Raw genomic sequence first — 21,894 nt, forward strand, 5'->3', positions numbered from 1 at the left:
AAGTTGGTAGTAATTGTTTTTTCTGCAGTTCTAATTATCCTCTGAAGTCTGTCTTGTTGGATTCATCTTCTTATCCTAAAACTGAAGCATCCTTTGAGCTTCTTATTGTAATTGTGATAATGATCCTACAAAACAGATGTGCAACTTCTCTTGATTAAAGGCCATTTCTGATCTTTCAATGAGAGCCTTGGTAGTACAGTGGTCTAAAGCACCCTGTTATTAAGAACAGCTACTTGCAATTACTGCAGGTTCGAATCTCACCAAGGCTCAAGGTTGACTCAGCCTTCCATCCTTTCTAAGGTAGGTAAATTGAGGACCCAGTTGTGGGGGCAATAAGCTGACTTTGTATAAATATACAGAAGAATGAAGGCTATTGCTTAGCACATTGTAGTCTGCCCTGAGTCTCCGGAGAAGGGCGGCATATAAATCAAATTAAAAATAAAATTTTAAAAAAAATATACGAGGGTGGATGAAACTAAGACCTCATACATTAAATTTGTTTCAACTCACTGAGATTTCAGTTCATTAAAGGTGCATCTTTAATTGAGCTGAGCTGGTTGGGAGCTGCCCTTAGATATTTTAAATATAATGAATAAATCAAACCAATAGGCCTATTCTCCAAGCATCTATTTGAATATTTTCAACCACATCAAGAATTTCTGCCAAGCTTCAGAGGGTCTCTGGGAGTTGTGATCTAAGAAACTTACTGCCTTAGATTGTCCTCTTTTTTAACAGAAAGTGTTTCAAAGACATAGGTCTATACAATAAATGAATGCCAGGATAGGTAAGTTGAGAGCAAATTAAAATAAGAGCAAACCCCTCCCTACCAGCACTGATGATATTACCTAGTTTGGGTAATGAAATGTCTACAACAAAACAACCAAGCTTAGAGAGCATCAAGCACTTATCATTTCAACTCTGAGCTACAAATATTCTCCTGTGTCAGCAAATCTACACTTTTTGTTTTCCATAGTGAGGATCAGGTAAAGGTGTTCAATGAATAGTTATGAGTAACCTTTTCTTCTATGCATTTGTCTGATCTTCTGTTTGTAAGTATCTTGGCTGGTGGCCATGACTTGTTTCTTTACAGAAAGCAATATCACAACTGAACCTTTCTTAGCTCATGTTTAGGGACACGGTGGCTCAGTGGCTAAGACGCTGAGCTTGTCGATCGAAAGTTTGGCAGTTCAGCGGTTCAAATTCCTAGTGCCATATAACAGGGTGAGCTCCTGTTACTTGTCCCAGCTTTTGCTAACCTAGCAGTTCGAAAGCATGTAAAAATGCAAGTAGAAAAATAGGGACCACCTTTGATGGGAAGGTAACAGTGTTCTGTGTGCCTTTGGCGTTGAGTCATGCCGGCCACATGATCACGGAGACATCTTTGGACAGCGCTGGCTTTTTGGCTTTGTAATGGAGATGAGCACCGCCCCCTAGAGCCGGAAATGACTAGCACATATGTGTGAGGGGAATCTTTATCCTAGCTCAGAATACGCCATTCTTGGTGGATATCAGGTTGGAAAGGCTTATCAATTATTTGATAATATTTAAATTTCTTTTGCTGGCCACATAGCTTTCTTCACAACAGGACCAATATCTTCTCCCATTAGTCTAATTTATGGATCTGGGATCTACCATGTCAAGTATTAATCTTAGATGCCAACCTAATTAATGGCAACATAATTAATGCAATTCTTCTTAGCCTGTTGAGATCAGCCAGGTAATACTGGGTTGTAATTTTTGCTTCCTTAAAAATTGTTTAAAGATCAGGCAAAATGAAAGGGAGAGTAAAAATGACACAGTCGAAGAATGAGATGGGAAAGGAGAGATCAGATTCATCTTCATTGCATAAAGGGAATGAGAGCTTTAAGACTTTACTCTATACTAAAAATGCCAGATGGGTACTTAAAGTGTATGAGTACTCAATTACTATAATGTTTAATTCAGCAGCACTTCCAGGAGGTAAAAAAAAATGCAGTCTAAATATGCAGATTTTTTCTGCAAGATTATTCTGCCAAGGGCATGATCATTTCAATGTAAAAAACAAACAAAAAATTAATTGTTCAGAAATCTGGAAGACTTAAGGATCACACAATCCGGCAAGATATCAAAAAGGGTGATAATCCTGTAAAGTTAAGGTAATTGCTGTATTTGTATAAAATAACTAGTGGAATGGCTTGTGATTACTCAAACTGGAAAAGCAGAATAAAAGTAGTTGCATGAAATTAAGGAAAGCAAAAAAAATTAATAAATAAATAAAAATACAGCTAGTTTCTTTCTAGATGTCGTCATGATTGCTGAATAATAATAATATAGTCTAGATATCTAGCTGACAGTGACATCAACAATATTTATATTATTATTTAGTAAACAACAACTACTACTTTTTTATAAAAAAAAAAAACATGCCCAAAATATACCAGTAGTCTTGGGGTTATGACCACTTATTCAGCAATTGTTCAAAGTTACCACAGTGGTGAACAGTAGTCATGTGATCAGGATTCCCATTTATGTGATATATGAAATAAATACCCCTCTCCCTTTTTCTCTGCATAGAGTAGGACTACTTCTATCACCTCACCTGATGCATTAGTTTGCACAATGCTAGTGAACTGAAAGAGATAACAAATCTCTTTGTGAGATTGGTATCTAGACATTCTTCAAGGATTGCTAACTCCCATATAGACATGGGGTACTGTTTCTTTGCTGCGATTTGGATTCCTGCATTCAAATTCCCCTCAATGAATAGTATTGCCTGCTTAGCAGCTACTTCCTTCCAGAGGCTCGGTACAAAGGTCATTTTGGTACAATCAGTGGCAAATTCCACCAGTCTTCCAGCCATAAATATTCCATACCAAGTGACAAATGAAATTGATGGAATTGATCTTGACTCCCTTCAAAGTTCTCTAAAAAGCTTCCATGGGAAGATAAGTGCATTGGTTGAGCTGCTATCTGTTCTGAGGCCATGGGGTAAGACAATTGCTGTGTTAGTTGTATCATGGCATTCTGTAAATTCTGCCCATCTACTTGCTGTTGGTTCTGTAACAGTACAGCTGCCAGATGCTCAGTGGTTAGTGGGGTTCCTTGAGGATGGGAAGGCTGTTCTTGAAATTCTTCTTTTTAGAAGAAAGTAGGAGGCAAGATTGATGTCAGCACTTACGGACAAACCAGATGGGAAACATGATTAGATGAAGTAAATCTACATTATTATAAAACTACATTAACAGAATCTTGAAAGCCTGAAAATACAAAACTTCCTGCTGGAAGATTCTTACCGTTTTGTTTGTTTGTTTGTTTGTTCTGACTGTGAAGCCACAGGGGGCTTCTGCCTCACTTGTCTGATTATTTCCTAGGCAACATCTCTTCCCCACTTTCCACAAGGCCACTCCCACATTCCATTATACTTGATTTTGGAGAATTCATAAATATTAGAAGTTGACATTTTGAGGTAGGTGGTGAAAAGAAGAAATAAAAAGGTTTCTTTTTTGCATGGCATGGAAGAGCCACTCTCCAAAAGATGGGTAGAGTGAGGACAACAATTAAAATAAATTATTTAATTAAATTAATTATGGATAATGCTATAATTACTCCACATGTGTTCAATCATTTTCCCTTTATGCCACATTAAAAATTAATCCAGTGGAAAATAGGAGACAGTCACAGGGTACAAACAGAGTTTTGGAACTGTATTTGTATTTTGGAAGCTTTTGAATATGAACTTTGCTTTTGGAAGATAGATTACAGGAATACTGATTAATTTTTGAGCTATGACAAAAAAAAAGAAAACTATCCAGGATTAATCCTGCTGTATTTCAGGACATTTATTTGTTGTCACCAATCATTAACTTGCTATTTCATGGCATAGACATAGGATCCTTTCATACTCAATGATAAAACGATAAAAGGTTTTGAAGAATTCCAATTTACTTATCATTAATCATTCTGATCAGTCCTGTTGCTCCTTGTGTCTCAAGCAGTAAACCAAGCAACTTTCCTATCAGGTATTTGTCATGAAGCAGAAATTTTGGAGTGTTTCTTTCACAACAAGCCAAAGTGTAAAGCCAAAAATAATACCGGATTTCAAACACTTGAATATCCTACTATATACTATTCTGTGTGGATCTGGCAAGCCACTGAGAGTTCTACTAGTGGGTTTGAAATCAGTTATAACAATTAACATCAGTCACTTTGGAATGATGGATAAAAACACAGGTTTTTCAAAATCCTCCAACCATTTCTCACGAGCCTTAAGAGTGATAGGAGGATCATGATTAGGAAACATAACAGAATACATTTTCTTGGGAGTTTATCTTTGGGTTTTAAAAAAAATTAAGTATGTCTAAGAATATTATCTTTCATTCAGAAAAATTTCACAGAATTTAAATTTTCATGGAATTCTATTTTAAGGAAATTTTCATGGAGTTGGTTTTTGACCAATTGAATGAGAGAGTGCAGTATTGTTTGTTTGTTTGTTTGTTTGTTTGTTTGTTTGTTAGTTTGTTTGTTATTTTAATGAGGATAACTTAAAACTCTGTACCAGGTGCAAATGGTCTTATATATGTTTCATCTTCCTTAAGGTTTTCCTCTATTTTGACCCTTTGATAGATGTTGAAATGCTTCTGATTGTAAACTGAAATTTAAATTATTGTTTTGACAGAAAATGTGATTCATGCCCACATTTAATTACAAATTTTACTCTGCAAGTTAAAATGACAAATTAAAAGGAAATAAAAAAGAGCAATGAAGAAACATGAAAAATATTACCAAATGCTTATATTTTGTGTGCTTCAGGCTTAAATCATCTTCTTATTGTTAATTTTTTTTAATGAAACCAAACTCTGTCCAAATGGAGAAGAATTCCACCTTGCTAAGATATAGCAATAGCATTTAGACTTATATACCACTTCATGGTGCTTTATAGCCCTCTCTAAGTGATTTACAGAGTCTGCATATTGCCCCCAACAATCTGGGTCCTCATTTTACTGACCTCGGAAGGATGGAAGGCTGACTCAACCTTGAATCGAGTGAGATTCGAACTGGCAAATTGCAGGCAGTTGGTAGTCAGCAGAAGTAGCCTGCAATATTGCTTTCTAACAACTGCACCACCATATAGGAAACAAATGGATTCAAATCAATCCAGAGTTGTTACTTGAGGCATAAATTACCAGGATCCCTTGATAATTATATAATGATAGGAATGATGGCAGTTAAGAGAAGAAAAGGACAAACAGCAGAAAGACAGATGAACTTACCATATTTTTCAGACTATAAGACGCACCTGAATATAAGACACAACTTAATTTTTGGGGAGGAAAATAAGAAAAAAACTGATTGTCAGGTAGATCAGCCTCCTTGAATACTCCCAATCAGCTGTTCTCAGAGGTGAACTTTAGCAGCAGATTCGTTGGTTGTGAGCTCTGCGCCTTGCTTTTTTTTCAGCTTCTGAAACCTCCCTTTAAGAGGCTTTTTTCAGCTTCTGAAACTTCTGTTTCAGAGGCTGGACAGGGCTACATTCAGTGTATAAGACACACCCAAATTTTTACCCTCTTTGGGGGGGGGAGAAAGGTGTGTCTTACACTGAAAAATATGGTAGTTTCATTGATAATGGCTGCATGGTTAGGAGATATCAAGTGGAAGCCTTGGAGACAGATCATCCTACAAAAAAATATATATGTGGTTGCGAATGGTTGACACCAATTTGATGGCATATAATGTATCAGTGTTGTATAAATCCAACCAGTTGTATTTCCCTCTAAACATTGATCAAACAAAGCAGAGCTTCATTTTATGTAAGCTTTTGGGAAGAACACTAAACACCATTTTCCACAGTGGTTAAAAAAAAAAAGATCATTGGCAAAGAACTGGATTAAAAAGCAAAAGAACAAATGGTTGTGCTGATTTTAAAGTGAATGATAAATATTCTGTAAGAAAGGAAAAACAGGCCATGGGTTTGAATTGAAATGTTTTAAATCCATTCACCCCTAGTATGACTGCATTGCATTTTACCAGACTAAAACATCAACTCCAAAGGTATTCTGTTTTTGGCAAGCTCATTTGAGAAGTTATGTACTGAAGATGCCTAAAATGTATTTACTTAGACCTTTCTTTTTCCCTTAGACCACTCCTTTCTCTGATGGTGATTGTCTATATTATTTAAGGTGGATATTTCTAGCTTTATGAGCTTCTATCTTTTTCTCTTTTGAAAAGGTTATCAGTAAAAATTTAATGGAGTTTTGCTGCATAGTGTGTTGCACTTATAGCTTCATCCATATTATCCTGACATCCACTTTAAGGTACATTTCTATGAGATTCTCCAACAACAACAACACAACAACAACAATCTTATTGCTTTGGCGCTCAAAATGAAGCTGTACTATATTTATAGGTCAAATAAGTAAATCACCCTACAAAGTCTATTCAAATGAGTTTAAGTGCAGCTTCAGGGGACTGTTGAATTTATTTCTAGATAAACAGAAAATAAAAAGTTATATGCAACTTGGCATTACTGGCAAATGAAATCTATACATATACAATTATGACAAGTAAACTCCCTAGATAAAAAAAATAATATACAAAAGATATGGATATTATTATGGATTTAATTTTATTAGTCTGAATGTTCATTTTAAATTAATGGCATAAAATCTTAGGAATGTTATAGTAAGAATTTATAAGCTACATTACATTGCTAGATGTTGTTTATATGCCCTATAAGAGTAAAGTCTAGACCCTGCAAACTATGAACCACCATTCTTCCAGTATTATAAACAAATTCAAATAGGTATCTCAGCTGAAATAATGAATCAGATCTTCCTATTGTTAAGCTCATATAAATTAGCAGAAGGAAAATTCTGAGTAAGAAAAGTTTTGAAAATGTGGCCAAACCCAACACAAGGTGATGTTTAATTGTTAAAATGATCGATACAGTCTTGGTTTCCATTGCAGAGGCATTGTGTTAGGAACATACCATAGTCCTCTTATATAAGGATTGGCTAGATTGTATTTAGAAAACTGTGTTCAGTTCTGAGCACCAAACTTTAAAAGGAATATGGAGAAAATAGAGTAGGCTTGGAGGAGATGAACAACTATGAGGATGAGTGGTATGGAAACCAAGAACAATGAGAAATGTGTGAAGGTGCTGGGACTGTTTTATTTCCAAATGAGAAAACTAAGGAGAAAAAAAAAATATACAAATATCCTGAAGACTGCAATAAGGTGCAAGAGAAGCCAAACTCTTCTCAGTTGAAACCCCAAGTGCAGGCTAACGACCAGTTGGTTGAAAGAAAGCTTCAAGATAATGTTAAGAGAAATTTCCTAAGCAGAAAGACTATTTAGTAGTGGAATAGGCTGCATATAGCAACCTTGATTTCCTCCATTGGAAATTTTCAAACAGAGGGTGAATGGCCACTGCCAGACAGATACTGTATGTTTTACACTCAACAACAGTTGGAATGAGTCTTTCCACTTCATGCATTCTTGAATTCCTGGTAGGTTACTCAAAAAGAAAAGAAAAGAAAAGAAAAGAAAAGAATAGAATAGAATAGAATAGAATAGAATAGAATAGAATAGAATAGAATAGAATAGAATAGAATAGAATAGAATAGAATAGAATAGAAGAGTTGGAAGGGACCTTGGAGGTTTTCTAGTCCAACCCCCTGCCCAGGCAGGAAACCCTACACCACTTCAGACAAATAGTTATCCAACATCTTCTTAAAAATTTCCAGTGTTGGCACATTCCCAACTTCTGCAGGCAAGTTGTTCCACTTATTAATTGTTCTAACTGTCAGGAAATTTCTCCTTAGTTCTTAGTTGTATATTAAGAGGGAGCACACTGAGGCAGGAGGCTAATAACATCTATTTTTAATGCAACACAATGGAACCAGAACATATAACAAACAAGAGTGAGGCAGAACAGAGAACGAACGAAAACCCCTCTGACAGTCGCTTAAATAACGAGCTGTCAGATAGCGCAACCAATCTGGGGGCCAGCAATTCCCGCTACTTCTGGTTGCTAGTGGCTGCGCCAATCATCGCTCGTCAGCAATATAGTCTAGCCGAGAGAAGTCACAAGTAAACATAAATTGCTTCTCTCCTTGATTAGTTTACACCCATTACTTCTTGTTCTACCCTCAGGTGCGTTGAAGAATAGTTTGACTCCCTCTTCTTTGTGGCAACCCCTGAGATACTGGAACACTGCTATCATGTCTCCCCTAGTCCTTCTCTTCACCAAACTAGACATACCCAGTTCTTGCAACCGTTCTTCATATGTTTTAGCCTCCAATCCCCTAATCATCTTTGTTGCTCTTCTCTGCACTCTTCTCTGCACTCTTTCTAGAAATATGGGGACAGTATTATAGGAACCCTATCTGATCAACCTATTCTGGAGAACATCAATAGCATTCAGAGATAGCCCTATCTGTAATGGCTTAACACTTCAAGGCACATTTGATATGCTTTTCTCTTCAGTGCAATCTAGTATAGAGATATTCTACTATTATCATTATTGTTGTTGTTGTTTTACTATTTTTATGTTTATTCTTCCATTGTCATGGACAGGTAGCTGACCATTTAAGAGCTTCTCTGTCTGCTAATAAATAATCCAAAGGTTTCTAGCAATTAGTAAAATCAAACCAAAAAAACACTTTTTTAAAAAGTCGACTATGAAACATCATTAAAAACACTGACATGCCTGTACTGTTTCCAATTATAAAAGTTCTTCCTTCCATCAAAACAGGGAATACTTGTGAAAAATAGCAGTCTTATTTAACTAAGTTCCTTTCTCCAGTTTAATATACCTTCTGTCAATCCCTGGAAAGACGCATGCCATAAAACAGAACATAGTAACTGGGGCTGAAGGAATTCTTGTTCTTAGAAGATAGGATATTAGTTAATTTGTATGGATTCAATGGAGCCTCTCTTATGGGTATCCAATGCTGTCACAATGTTAAAACATGCCATCAAAGCTATACGGTATTAATCTTTTGTATTTGCATCATGTGGTGTACCAGTTATATGGTTTATCATTTGTCTTCTTGACCATTGCTTTCCCACCCCCATGGATACCCCTTATGGATGCCTTCAGCTTCTCTAGCTTCCAACAGTTCAGTTAATCCAAAGAAAGATATCATGAAAGAATTCTCTTCACATTTAGAGAAGTTCCCCTTTAATTCAGGAACACATGGATAAGCAGAAAAACTACAAAGTGACAGCAATAAGTGTAATGAAAAACCAAAAATAAACCTCTGGCATACAACAGAAAATAAGGCTCAAAAATGGTACCAGAAAGGAATTTGAAAGAAATTCCAAAACTCCCTGACGTTGAAATTTTGCAGTTTTTGAAGTTCTGTGCAAACAAGAAGAATGTTACAAAAATACAGTATTCTTCAGCATTTTACCACCATACAAGAAGAGCAGGCAGATATAAATTGAAACAATGATAAATTAATTCACTGCCTCTCCTGTGTATAAATGAGCCAATAAAGAGTTATTTTATAGAATCCATTGGTTGTTTCTATTTTATTACAGACAAATGTTCTTGATGCTTTGAGTGAATCTATTTATTTTACAATGCCGGCAGATAAATTATGTTCAATGAACTGTACCCCCTTTGATCTGGCATGGATATAAAGGAAGTCCCAAGAGGAATAGCTTACTCTATCTTAAACATTGTCTGCCTTGTGTATAGTAGGACAGAATGAAGTGAGGTCAGGATGACATCATCCTAAGTGTCAGCATGTGGAAATGAAAGACGATTCCTAGAGCTTTTCCAATTATCTGAAATGTGCAATTGATTTGGAGGTACAACTCGGTCAAAGGGGCAGACAATGAGCTCATGTTTGGGCAGAAATTGTCAAAGGTAGCTATTTGGCAGGAGGATAAGCAATGCATATCGACCCATCTTCCATCCCCCAGCCTGAAATGGAAAAAAAATTTGTCAGGGAAACAAAATACTCTTAATATACCATTATACAAATAATCCATTTTTGATCTTCTTCAGGCATCAGTTCATTTTTAGTATTTGGTATTATATAACAGTAACCTATTAACTAACTAGGTAATATGTCTTATGAATGATGAATGCCACCTGCGCTTCATTGTAAACTGAACAGATCCTTGTACCTGACAAAAAAAAATAATGCTTTAGAGTCAATATTGTAGCTTTTTAACTTTTTAAAATGTAGAAGTCAATCTTAACACTTCAAATGAGTTTGTTATGTTGATATAGGGATGGGAACAAATGCATATGAAAGCAAGGCCCTGTTTGTTTATTTTTGTTTGTTTGTTCTAAAGAAAACAGCCAGAGGCACACCTCACACTACCTGCCTCCTCTCAGTTGATGTAGAACAATTGGTGTAGGCTCATTTTTGCCATATCCATTGATTCCTGTTGCCATCCCTAGAAGATTTACTATAACGATATAAACTTATTTTTTTACTTGCAATTAGTAGTCCCTGAAGACAGAGCTCTCTTACTTTAAAGACTGATTAGTGAGAAAATAGAATATAGAACAATTTGCATGCATTGCAGTTTCCACATCATCACCCTTCATTTCAAGCTGACAGATCTTTACTTCCATGTCTCTAAACTGTCTTCCCTCATTTCCTCTCTTTTTGCTGTCACTCTCCCCCCCACCGCAAAAAAAACCACCCTTGTCCATTCTAGTCACAAAAGATCCAATCTGCTACACCAGCAATCTTCTTTTATCTATGAACTTTTTTCCTCCAAAGCAGCTCCACCACACTTAAAAGGGGAACTAATTGCATTCTTTTACTTATAAATACCTACATACCAGTAGTGAAATCCAGCCGGACCTATCCGGCTTGCGCGAACCGGTAGTGCCGGCAGCAGGAGACTCTGCGCACCCACCAGGACATCATTACATTCCATTTTTTACCCTCTGCACATGTACAGGCTCTGCGCATGCGCAGAAGAGGCGCACACTCTCGTTCCTGAACCAGTAGTGGAGGTAAGCGGATTTCACCGCTTCTACAAACAGATGCAATATAGAAGTGTGAAGATGTGTTCTAAGTTCTCTGTGACCCAAATACATTTTTACTTTTGTTTGTTAAATGAAAATGACCAGTGTTTTTAACTGTACAGTATGTATTCATCTCATGCATCTTTATTCATTTGTCTATTTTGGTGCCTTTGACTCAGTGTCTGGCAAGGGACTGGACAAGTCCCTGCAGGTTTCTTGGCAAGTTTTTAGAACTTTAGAAGTTTAGATTGTTCTCTTCTTAGAGCTGAGAGAGAATAATTGGCTCAAAGTCATTCAGTTGGCTTGGGCCTAAGATGGGACTAGAACTTACGGTTTCTCAGTTTCTGGCTAGCCTTAATTGACTAAACCAAACTAGCTCTTCTAATTTATCTTATAGATATGTTATACTAAATAACTTTTTCCTTCACAGTTTCCCTCCCCCATTTTACCAATAAATGAGAATTCCTACTTAATTTATCTAACATTGTTTGATCTGTAGGGAAATATCAGTTTAAGAAATGTAAAATAAATTCTGAATTTTTGAAAGGCTTCACAGTTGACTGACTGACTGGATTTTTTTTTTTTTTTTGTGCTACTCCAGTCCCAAAGGACTCTGAATAACTTCCATATCCCCATACATAGAGACTTCAAAATAATTCTTAAAAAGATGCAACATAATGAATTATAGTTACAATTATAACCTCACAATGTGCTGTCTTTACTTTTAGCAAACCACAGGGATGCATGAGATAAATCTCTATTGTAGTCCTAAAAATATGGATCTGACTATTCTAAGAGGTTCATTTCTATGTGCCTCAGGATTCTGACATTACTGTTTATTTTTAGAGATTTTTTTTGTTAATCTTAGTTTTTGCTTATTGACATTTATCTTAAAGTGTTGACTTTTATTATTTATTGAGGGAATGGGGTTAAGTCAGTTTCTGCATGCATGCTATTTTGAATGATTTAGTTTGAAAGTGGATTTGCTGAGGAACCCAAAGGTGCTTTTTCAGGAGGCAACTGGACTTCCTTGGTTTTTTCCTTTTCCTTTTCCTTTTTTTCTTTGAAGATGTTACACTTCTCATCCAAGAAGCTTCTTCAGGCCTGACTGGATGGTGGGGAACGGAAGGATTTATATTCCTTGCAGATAGTTGGTCATTCCCCACCATCCAGTCAAGGAATATAAATCCTTCCATTCCCCACCATCCAGTCTGAGATGAAGAAGCTTCTTGGATGAGAAGTGAAACATCTTCAACCAAAAAACAAACAAACAAGAAAGTTCAGTTGCCTCCTGAAAAAGCACCTTTGGGACAACCATGACCTGGGTGACTGAGAATCTCCAAAGACTTTTAGCTATGGTTGAGATACGTTTTTCCCAAAAATAAGTAAATATATTAATCCTACCTCTTAAGTCAGAAGCTTTTTTTTTTCTTTCTTTGGGTCAAGTAGAAAGATCTTACTATGGTCAATATATAGATAGTTAAAGGAAATAAATTATTTTAAAAATCTTCCTATAAACTTTCTCCAGCGGGCTAACATCTTAGGTGAAATCTAAATTCTCATATTATTCAATTCAGTGACATTTTTTTAAGGACAAATATGCTAATGCACATTCTCCCATTCATTTACACCTTTTCAAATCAGTTATTTTAATGTATGGCTAATATTGAAACACTGTCCCTTGGGATCATCTGAATCTTCATTTTCCTCTTTTTCTTCCCCTTGATTACTTTCTCTACTTTGCACAAATTGTATTGCCACCATTCTGAGTGAGGAGCAAACTGAGAAACTAAGTTCTTCATTCAGAATGGGCCAGTTGTTGCAGACACATAACATTAAGCCTCTGTATTCCTCTTTCAACTATATTAGACAGCTATGGAGCCAATAGATTGAAGAACTATAGGCAAGTAAAGCTATAATTCTTCTCTATTTTACAAATTCTGTGATGCAGACAGAGGCTGAATGAGTTATTAATCTACCCAGGGAATCATAAGATAATATGACTTGGAAGGAATATTCTTAGTTATGTAGTCCTGCTCAATTTAACCTCAGCAGGGTGAAGCCAGGCCCTGTACTAGACAGAGACTTCCTCTATTTAGCAATTCTTACTATCATGAATTCTTCCAGAAATTCAGCCTCAATCTCTTTACTTTACTTTCATTGCATTGGTCCTTGTCCTTTTCTCATTCTTATTTTCTTTCACAGGGCAGATTTTATAGAATGCTATCATATTTTCCCTTCGTTCTTCTTTTTTTACAAAAAAATCTGCACGCTAAATACAACAAGTATTTATGTTTATTAGACTTATTAATGAAAAAATATGTCCAAAAAGAAACAGCAATGCCAAATCCCTGAAGCAAATAAAAATGAACCTCAGAGTTCTCTTATGCAACCCTGTGGCTTGTCTCATTTGACAAATATGTTGATGTCCCCTTAAACATAACACGAGTTGTGCTTTCATGCTTGAGGGCAAGTTTTGCCTCATTATGTACACTGTGAGTGATAACTTTAAAGGCAGCGCTTGTGGTCATGTCATGACTGAACTTTTCTACTGACCTTAAAGGAAATATTTCAGATGCAGACTTTTGAGCTTATTTGCACTCTAAGCTTGCCCATCAGAATATATCTTACCCACATGAAGACTCAAAGTAAATATCTGTCCTCTTTTAGTATATCTCAAGCAATGAAATACTTATGTGGGGGGCTTGCACATTTTATTTTGGTTTAAAATGCTTATTTGTTTCTTATTTTATTCAAGACTCTCAGCTATTCCTATCTAAAATGCTTCATAGGAACTGATTCCTCATGATACCTTCTCTTGACATTTAATTAAGTGCGAGAGGCTGTGAGGATTCAGAAAGAATGGGCCCTTGCATGCATGCGTCATGAGTTCTATATGCTTGATTAAATCAATTAAGTAATGAGTATGCAGGCATCTCAGCCATGGTGCTGCAATGGTTAGAATGCAGTATTGCAGGCTGACTCACTGCTCACTTCAGGAGTTTGATTATGAAGGACTCAAGGTTGACTCAACCTTCTATCTTTCCGAGGTCCGTCAAATGAGGACCCAGACTGTTGGGGGCAATATGCTGACTCTCTTAACTGCTTAGAGGAGGCTGTAAAGCACACTATGAAGCGGTATATAAGTCTAAGTGCTATTGCTATTGCTATCTGATCTCCTTTGTAGCAGTAAAACATCTAAATACATTGTCATTTCTTAAGTATATAAAGTAAGCATTGCTTAATGTAATTGCTTAATCTATGGACATATCCTTGCTGTATCCTTAAGATGATCCTATCCCATATTCATGCCATTAATAAATTTATTTATTTATTTTATTTATTTTATTTCCAATTTATATACCGCCCTTCTCCCTGAGGACTCACAGCCAGAATTAAGAACATGAAATACAAATATTAAAAAAACAATTAAAATATATATAAATTTGGCCCAAAAATTAAAAATCACAAACCAATTAAAACATTTAAAAATTTCTTCTTAAGCCAGCCCGGCTTGCTGGAAAAATTGGGTTTTAAGGGCACGGCGGAAGGCACTGAGGTCTTGAAGTAAATAATGATGATGATAATAATAATAATAATAATAATAATAATAATAATAATAATAATAATAATACAAAATTCTGCCAAGTTTTAAACCAAATTCTTTAGAAAATTATTGTTAGAGCCTGTCTCTATAATAGAATTCCTGACATTCTGGTTGGGGGATTCAGGGAAATTAAGTCCACACATCTTAAACTTGCAAAGATTAAGAAAAACTGCTCTAAGAGACGATGGTAGCCATTGACTCATTTGAGAGGTCATTCTTGTCTCTGTGAAATAGAAGAAATGCTAGGATTAGTCAAATAAAATACACCAGTCAAAATGGACAAGAATATTTAAAATGACATAAGGAAGGAAAGATTAGTTTAAAACTGCAGTAGGAAAATCCACCCAGACCCCAGATATCACTTTTCAACTTTGGATAGTGGTGAGAGAGTACATAGGATCAGTGGTGGGTTTCAAATTTTTTTACTACCGGTTCTGTGGGCGTGGTTTGGTGGGCGTGGCTTGGTGGGCCTGGCAGGGAAAGGTTACTGTAAAATCCCCATTTCCTCCTGATCAGCTGGGACTTGGGAGGCAGAGAATAGATTGGGGGGAGGGGGGGCAGGGCCAGTCAGAATTTTTACTACCGGTTCGCCGAACTACTCAAACTTTCTGCTACCGGTTCTCCAGAACTGATCAGAACCAGCTGAAATCCACCTCTGCATAGGATGGGTGGGGGCAGAATTCCTGCCCTCCAAAGATCGTTGCTGGCTATGACACATTATCTGAGCAATGCAGAATGAAACAAACAAAATGTTAAAAAGTTATGATAGTTATGTAGTTACTTATTAAGCACATCTAAGCTATATTAAAGTAACCAAAATATTTTTACAATCCCCAAGAGACGTCACAAGTTTTGAGCACCCCTAATGTTTGGAAATTGACATGTACATCCTAATTTGCAGATAGTTCCTAACTCCTAAAAAATTTTCTCCAGTATGCAAACATCTGAGCTGAGATCTAAATCCTCATATTATTCAAAATAACCACATTTTCTTTAAGGGCAAACATGCTGATGCACATTTTCCCATCCATCTACACAGAGAGACAGTTTGGTCTAGTGGTTAAGGCATCAGGATGGAATGCAGGAGGCTGTGAGTTCAAGTTCTGCTTTAGCTGTGAAAGCCAGCTGGGTGATTCATTCTCTCTCAGCTAAACTCATCTCTCACAGGGTTGTTGTTGCACGAGAAAATAGGAGCAGAAAATTGTGTTGGATATGCTCATTGCCTTGAGTTATTTAGAAAAAGGATAAAGGCAAGATACAAATAAATAAATAAACTTTTCTACAGCCTTTGTATCACATAGTGTAAAACTTATTATAAAGACACATTCTTTATTAAATTCCCTTAATTTTGGGAAATACCAAAGTTCTTGGTCAAATTGAGTTAGAATTTGTCTTTATAATTTGAAAGCAATTACTATGGTTCAGATCCATGCAGACTTTTCTTATTGCTGGACCTCAAACAATTGATCTATCTTCTTGCAAACATGCTTCCAAGTGTTAGCAACCAGGTTGTCTCTGATGCTCTGTTGTCATTCAAACTTAAAAATAAACACAGGAGTTCTTAGTTGTACCTACAGCTTTATCTAGTTTTTACATTCTAATATCATTTTTTTTAATTATTTCATTTTGCACTCTTACTATGCTACTGTTATTTTATTGTATATTATGTATGTTATGTCTATGGCTACAATAATCTTATTTACATTTTACTTATTGTCTAGCACACAGGTGTCAAACTCGCGGCATCACATTGCCGTCATGTGACATATCGTGACATTTTTTCCCTTTGTGGAGCTGGGGTGGGTGTGGCCAGTGCGTGATACATCCAGTCTGTGGGCCACCAATTTGATACCGTGAACTCAGATGTGTTTTTATTTTACTGATAATGTGTTTTTTTAAAAAAAGAAATGGAATGTGGTATGTGCTGGTTTCAGAATAGGCACTATCTTCCTGATTGCAGAAAGAGCTTCTTGATGAGCAATTAGCCTTTGTAGTCTCCAAGATATCACAAATTTATCATAGATACCCCAGGTGGTATTAGAAGTTGGAACTGTACAAAAATATCCCTTTAATGTACAATATAGTAGATCGAAAACAAAATTATTAGGAGGGGAAATATAATTTCCATGAATTAAAAAGAAAATCATGTAAATGAAGGTCAAGTAAAAAGATCAAAACATATTTTTTCTTGATATGAAAAACATTACTGGAAGAAGAAAAGTTGGCAATTTCAATCATCTAATTCCCTGAAGAACTTGAAACTAACCTCACAAATAATTTTTTGTCCTTTGCAGGTTTATATTCAGACTTGCTTTGAGCGATGTTAATGGTTTGATTAATGCAAGGTAAATTGCTGATGGCCTTTGTGACTAACATTTAGAGAACTGTTGACAAAATATATGACAATTCTGCATGAGATATCTAAGACTTACCCACCCAGGCCTTCATTAAAAAAGATTCCTAAGAATATTCCTGAACTCAATCAGCATTTTAGTGACAAAGAAACGGATGGATTGTTGATGTAACAGAATTGGACTGTTAAGACTGTATAGAATTGAGAAGATCCCTTTTTAGATGGAATCTTGATTCTTGGATCTCCAGTGTGATTTTGATAGTTTGATACATTGAACCAAACCCAAGAAAAATATGAAAGGACATCTAGGTATCAACATTAAATGATGCAGAATTTTAGCTTGCTAGCAATACATATGTCTTAAATCATTCTAAACTGAACATAAGAAAATAATACCATGCATCTGCTGAAAGAAAAACTTAAGGGAGTTTCATTTATGAGAGGTAATAATTCTATTTAACGCTATACTAGTGAGATCACAACAAAACATTTTGTATTCAAAGGACTTTGACAAACTAGATGTTATCCAGAGAAAATGGATTATGCATCCACCAGGCAACCTTAAAACTAGTTCACTTACATTCAAAATACTGAAGAAACTTGCTGATGGCCTAATCTTGCTCTGTGCGAGATAATTTGGATTCACCACAATAAGTGTAGCAAGAGGTTTATACTGAAGAGATTGATTCAGGCAACATGATTTACCTCTGATAACAAGACAAACATAAACCTTTAGTTTTATTAAACATGTTAAGTACAAATAATAATACATGAGTGGGATCTTAGAGTCCTAGTGGCAACAGACAAAAACAGCCAATGCAATTCTAGGCTGCATTAATAGAGGGTTAGAATCAAGATCATGTGAAGTTCTAGTACTGCTTTACAAAATCTTAGTTGCACTTGCAATACTGTATCCAGTTCTGGTTACCACAGTATAAAAAAGATGTTGAGACTCTGGAAAAAGTGCAGAGAAGAGCAAAAAGAATGATTAGGAGGCTGGAGTCTAAAACATATGAAGAATGGTTACAGGAATTGGATATATCTAATCTAATGAAAAGACTGGGGTGACATGATAGAACTGTTCCAATATTTGAGAGGCTCCTACAAAGATGAGGGGGGTCAAACCAATTTCCAAAACACCCAAAGATGAGACAAGAAACAATGATTGGAAACTAACCAGGAAGACAAGCAACCTAGAACTAAGGAGAAATTTCCTAAATCAACCAATGGAATCGCCTGACTTCAAAGGTTGTCTGTGCTCCATTTTTGGATGGCTTTCAAAAAGATTCTGGACAACCAGTTATCTGAAATGGTATTGGGTCACCTGCTCAAGCAGGGGGTTGGACTAGAAGACCTCCAAGGTCCCTTCCAACCCTATGTCTATGTCTAATTTGACATATTCTGGAGAAGACAAAGAGGAGTGCTCCCCATCATTATTTGGAAAGAACAAGCAAAATAGGAGAGTCATTAGCCTTTAATATGACCTACTTTAAATAGGAACTATTCCAATGTTGATACAAAGATTCAAAAGAATAAAGAAATAGAGATATGATATCTGCAAAAAGAACTATATTTTAAAAATGCATATAAGTAGTCCTCAACCTACAACCTTTCATTTAATGGCCAAAATTAAGATGGTTCTGAAAAAAGTCTAGTCATCATACTTATTGCAGTCCTTGAACTTACAATGTCTCAGTATCCTCATGGTCATGTGATCAAAATTTGGGACTTGGCAACTGGCGTATATTTACAATGATTACAGCATTCCGGGGATTACAGCATGATAGATCACATGATCACTATTTACAAGCTTCCCAGCTGGCTTCCATCAAGCAAAGTCAATGGGAAAGCCAAATTCATTTAATAGCTACATGATTTGCTTAATAATCACAGCAAAAAAAGATCATAATCAGTTCTGACTCAATTAATGACCAAATTTCTGGTCCCAAGCTGAGTTGCAGGGAACTCAGCTGGGATCGACCGTCAGAGCTGGGACCGTCAGAGCCATGGTTCTGGCGATCCCAGCTGAGTTGCAGGGAACTCAGCTGGGATTGTGGGATTGTCAGAGCTGGGATCATCAGAGCCATGTAAAAGGGAAAAACTTTTTTCCTTTTACATGGTTTCTGGCGATCCCAGCTGAGTTGCAGGGAACTCAGCTGGGATCGTCAGAGCTGGGGATCATCAGAGCTGGGATCGCCAGAGCCATTTAAGGCTCGTCAGAGCCTTTCGGGCTGGTCTGCCTGGTTACAGGAGAATGACACCCGGCGTATAAGACGACCCCCGACTTTTGAGAAGATTTTCATGTGTTAAAAAGTCGTCTTATACGCCAGAAAATACGGTATAATATTCTTTCTCCCCTCTCCCCCCAAGTTTATTATTCTATGTTAGAATGTGATTTAATTATTAACCATGCAGCAATGCTTTTGGAGAACATGTACTATATTTAGCACATTGCCCATGATGATGGATAGTATATTTTACAGATGAATGGAGAATGAGTGACTTTTGTAAAGAAAAGTTGATGAAGTGAATATTTCTAGCCACAGAGGGATCCCGATTTCGATCTTCTGCAAATTATTTTGCTGTAACAAATGGTGTTTGATTTTCCTCATGAGATTCTCTATTTAAGGAGTGCAGCCTAGAAAAAGAAAGTTCAGTGTGAATTGTCCACCAAAGCAGAGAAGACCGTTGTCTGTCCTGAAAAGCCATTTAACAGAAGAATCTGTGAACATGGAAAGGTTACAGTGTTTTCTCCATTTTTGTATTTTTTTTAAAAAAAATATAATTAGTTTTAGAATCAGCACTTGTGGTATCTAAGAAATGATTGTTACAATTTCCTCTGCAAAAAAATGGAGAAATATGAACTGCCTTGCAAATGAATATTTCATTGGCATTCTGTATATCCCAAAGCTATTTTATTTATTCTGGATTAAGAAAGGAAAGACATAGACACAGAAATAATTTTGCATTTTGGCAAGATCTTCATTTAGTGGCTTTGATTGAAGAGCATGCAAAGTGTACAATTTTGGAATAATGTGTACTTTGCTAAATGAATGAATGAAAAAAAATCTTTCTTTTCAGACAAATACTTTCTGTTATGATTAGGTGTCTGTCTGTCTGTCTACCTACCTACCTATCTATCTATCTATCCACCCATCTTGCCAAAGGCAACTCTAGGCAGCTTGCAGACAATGAATAAAATACAGTATAAAACATTAAAACAATAAATAAAGATCTTAAATTTAAACATTCAACTAAAGTAATTCACCTAATCTGGATGGTGAGAAAAGCAAAGTGTGCACAGGGAGGAGGTATACATTTTATTTTATTTTATTATTTTATTTGTTTAACAATGATCTCACAAAGAACTATCAGTTTGGGTGTTATTATGGATTTTTAGCTTTAGATTAGAAAAACTAAATTTAGTTTTTGAATATCAGACGCAAATGTTCATAAACTCTTCATAAACACTAACTCCATGTGACTGATAGCCTCCATGGGCAGATGGATTCCTTTGTTTATTTTTATTTATTTTTATTTATTAAATTAATATGCTGCCCATCTTTCTGATAAAGCTTTGTACTAGATGAAAGAGAGAGAGAGAGAGAGAGAGAGAGAGAGAGATCCCCCAAGTATTGCTTATTTGGCTTCAAAATCATTTCTTCAGTATTTCCTGAAATGATATGTCTCATTATAGATTTCATTTTAGAATTTTTTAAAGACTGTCCTTTTCAAGTAACTACTATTTTTTCTCATTCACATCCATTATTTTTGATATAGACTTAATGCTTTTATCTGTTGTTCATCAAAAACTCCCCTATCTCTGTCTGTATCCTTAAATGTGTAGGACAGGAAAGGATCGGAAAAGATTCCCACTATGAACAGGAGGGTAGAGTGCAGTTTGTGATCGATGCTGTTTATGCCATGGCTCATGCCCTGCATCAGATGAACAAGGATCTGTGCAGCGATTATTCTGGGATCTGCCCAGAGATGGAACATGCAGGGGGCAAGAAGCTACTGAGATATATACGCACTGTTAACTTCAATGGTGAGTCTGTGTTCTTATATTGCCCTCTTATTTCACCTTAATAATCCTAAATAACTGGTTAACCAATACTTTATTAACCTAATAATAATGATGGGATGTAGTGCAAAATGTGTTGCTTGCTGAAGAGTTATTTTGTTCAGGTTTACCATGGGAATTTATTTAATATTTTTAAATTATTTTAAATTGATGTTGATTCTGTTTTTAAATAGGCTGTACACTGCCCTGAGTCCTTCGGGAGAAGGGCGGTATAAAAATAAAATTATTATTATTATTATTATTATTATTATTATTATTATTATTATTATTATTATTATTATTATTATTTTGTAACTTTCTGGAATTTATTTTTGTCTAACAACTTTCTTATTATCATATGGCTAATTAAAAATGTAATAGGAGATAGATAGCCAATTTTGTCTAGTGATTAAGGCACCATGCCAGAAACCAGAAGACTATGAGTTCTAGTCCCACCTTAGGTGTGAAAGTGGGCTGGATGACTTTGGACCTGTCAATCTCTCTCAGCCCAATCCACCTCACAGGAGAGTTGTTGTGGGGACATTAGGTTGAAGAAGAGAATAAAGTAAGATGGGATAAAAATTATTTATATTTATTCTATTCTATTCTATTCTATTCTATTCTATTCTATTCTACTCTACTCTACTCTACTCTACTCTACTCTACTCTACTCTATTCTCCTGTTCCGTTCTACTCTACTCTACTCCACTCCACTCTCCTCCACCCCACCCAACCCCACCCTACTCCACTCCACTCCATTCTATTCTATACCATTCTTTTATTATTAATTATATTATGCATCCTCAGTTTTAAAACACCAAAAGAAATGGGACTCAACACTATTTTATTAGATTTGTGAATGAATATTATTATGTATTTACAACCTGTTGGTAATG

The 21,894-nt window shown here is 35.9% G+C and overlaps 1 protein-coding gene across 1 annotated transcript in view; it reads left to right on the forward strand.

The window, feature by feature from the left end:
• Window positions 1-21,894, forward strand: part of GRM7 (glutamate metabotropic receptor 7) — a 490,233-nt gene that overhangs the window by 345,997 nt on the left and 122,342 nt on the right. Inside the window, exon 6 of the mRNA XM_070933577.1 lies at window positions 20,783-20,983. Within this exon, the coding sequence (XP_070789678.1) occupies window positions 20,783-20,983 (201 nt within the window). The remainder of the gene's footprint in view (window positions 1-20,782; window positions 20,984-21,894) is intronic.

Source organism: Pituophis catenifer, unplaced genomic scaffold (genome assembly GCF_029215685.1).
Source record: "Pituophis catenifer annectens isolate HBS135680 unplaced genomic scaffold, rPitCat1.0.hap2 SCAF_2, whole genome shotgun sequence".
In the NCBI taxonomy this organism is placed as follows: Eukaryota; Metazoa; Chordata; class Lepidosauria; order Squamata; family Colubridae; genus Pituophis; species Pituophis catenifer.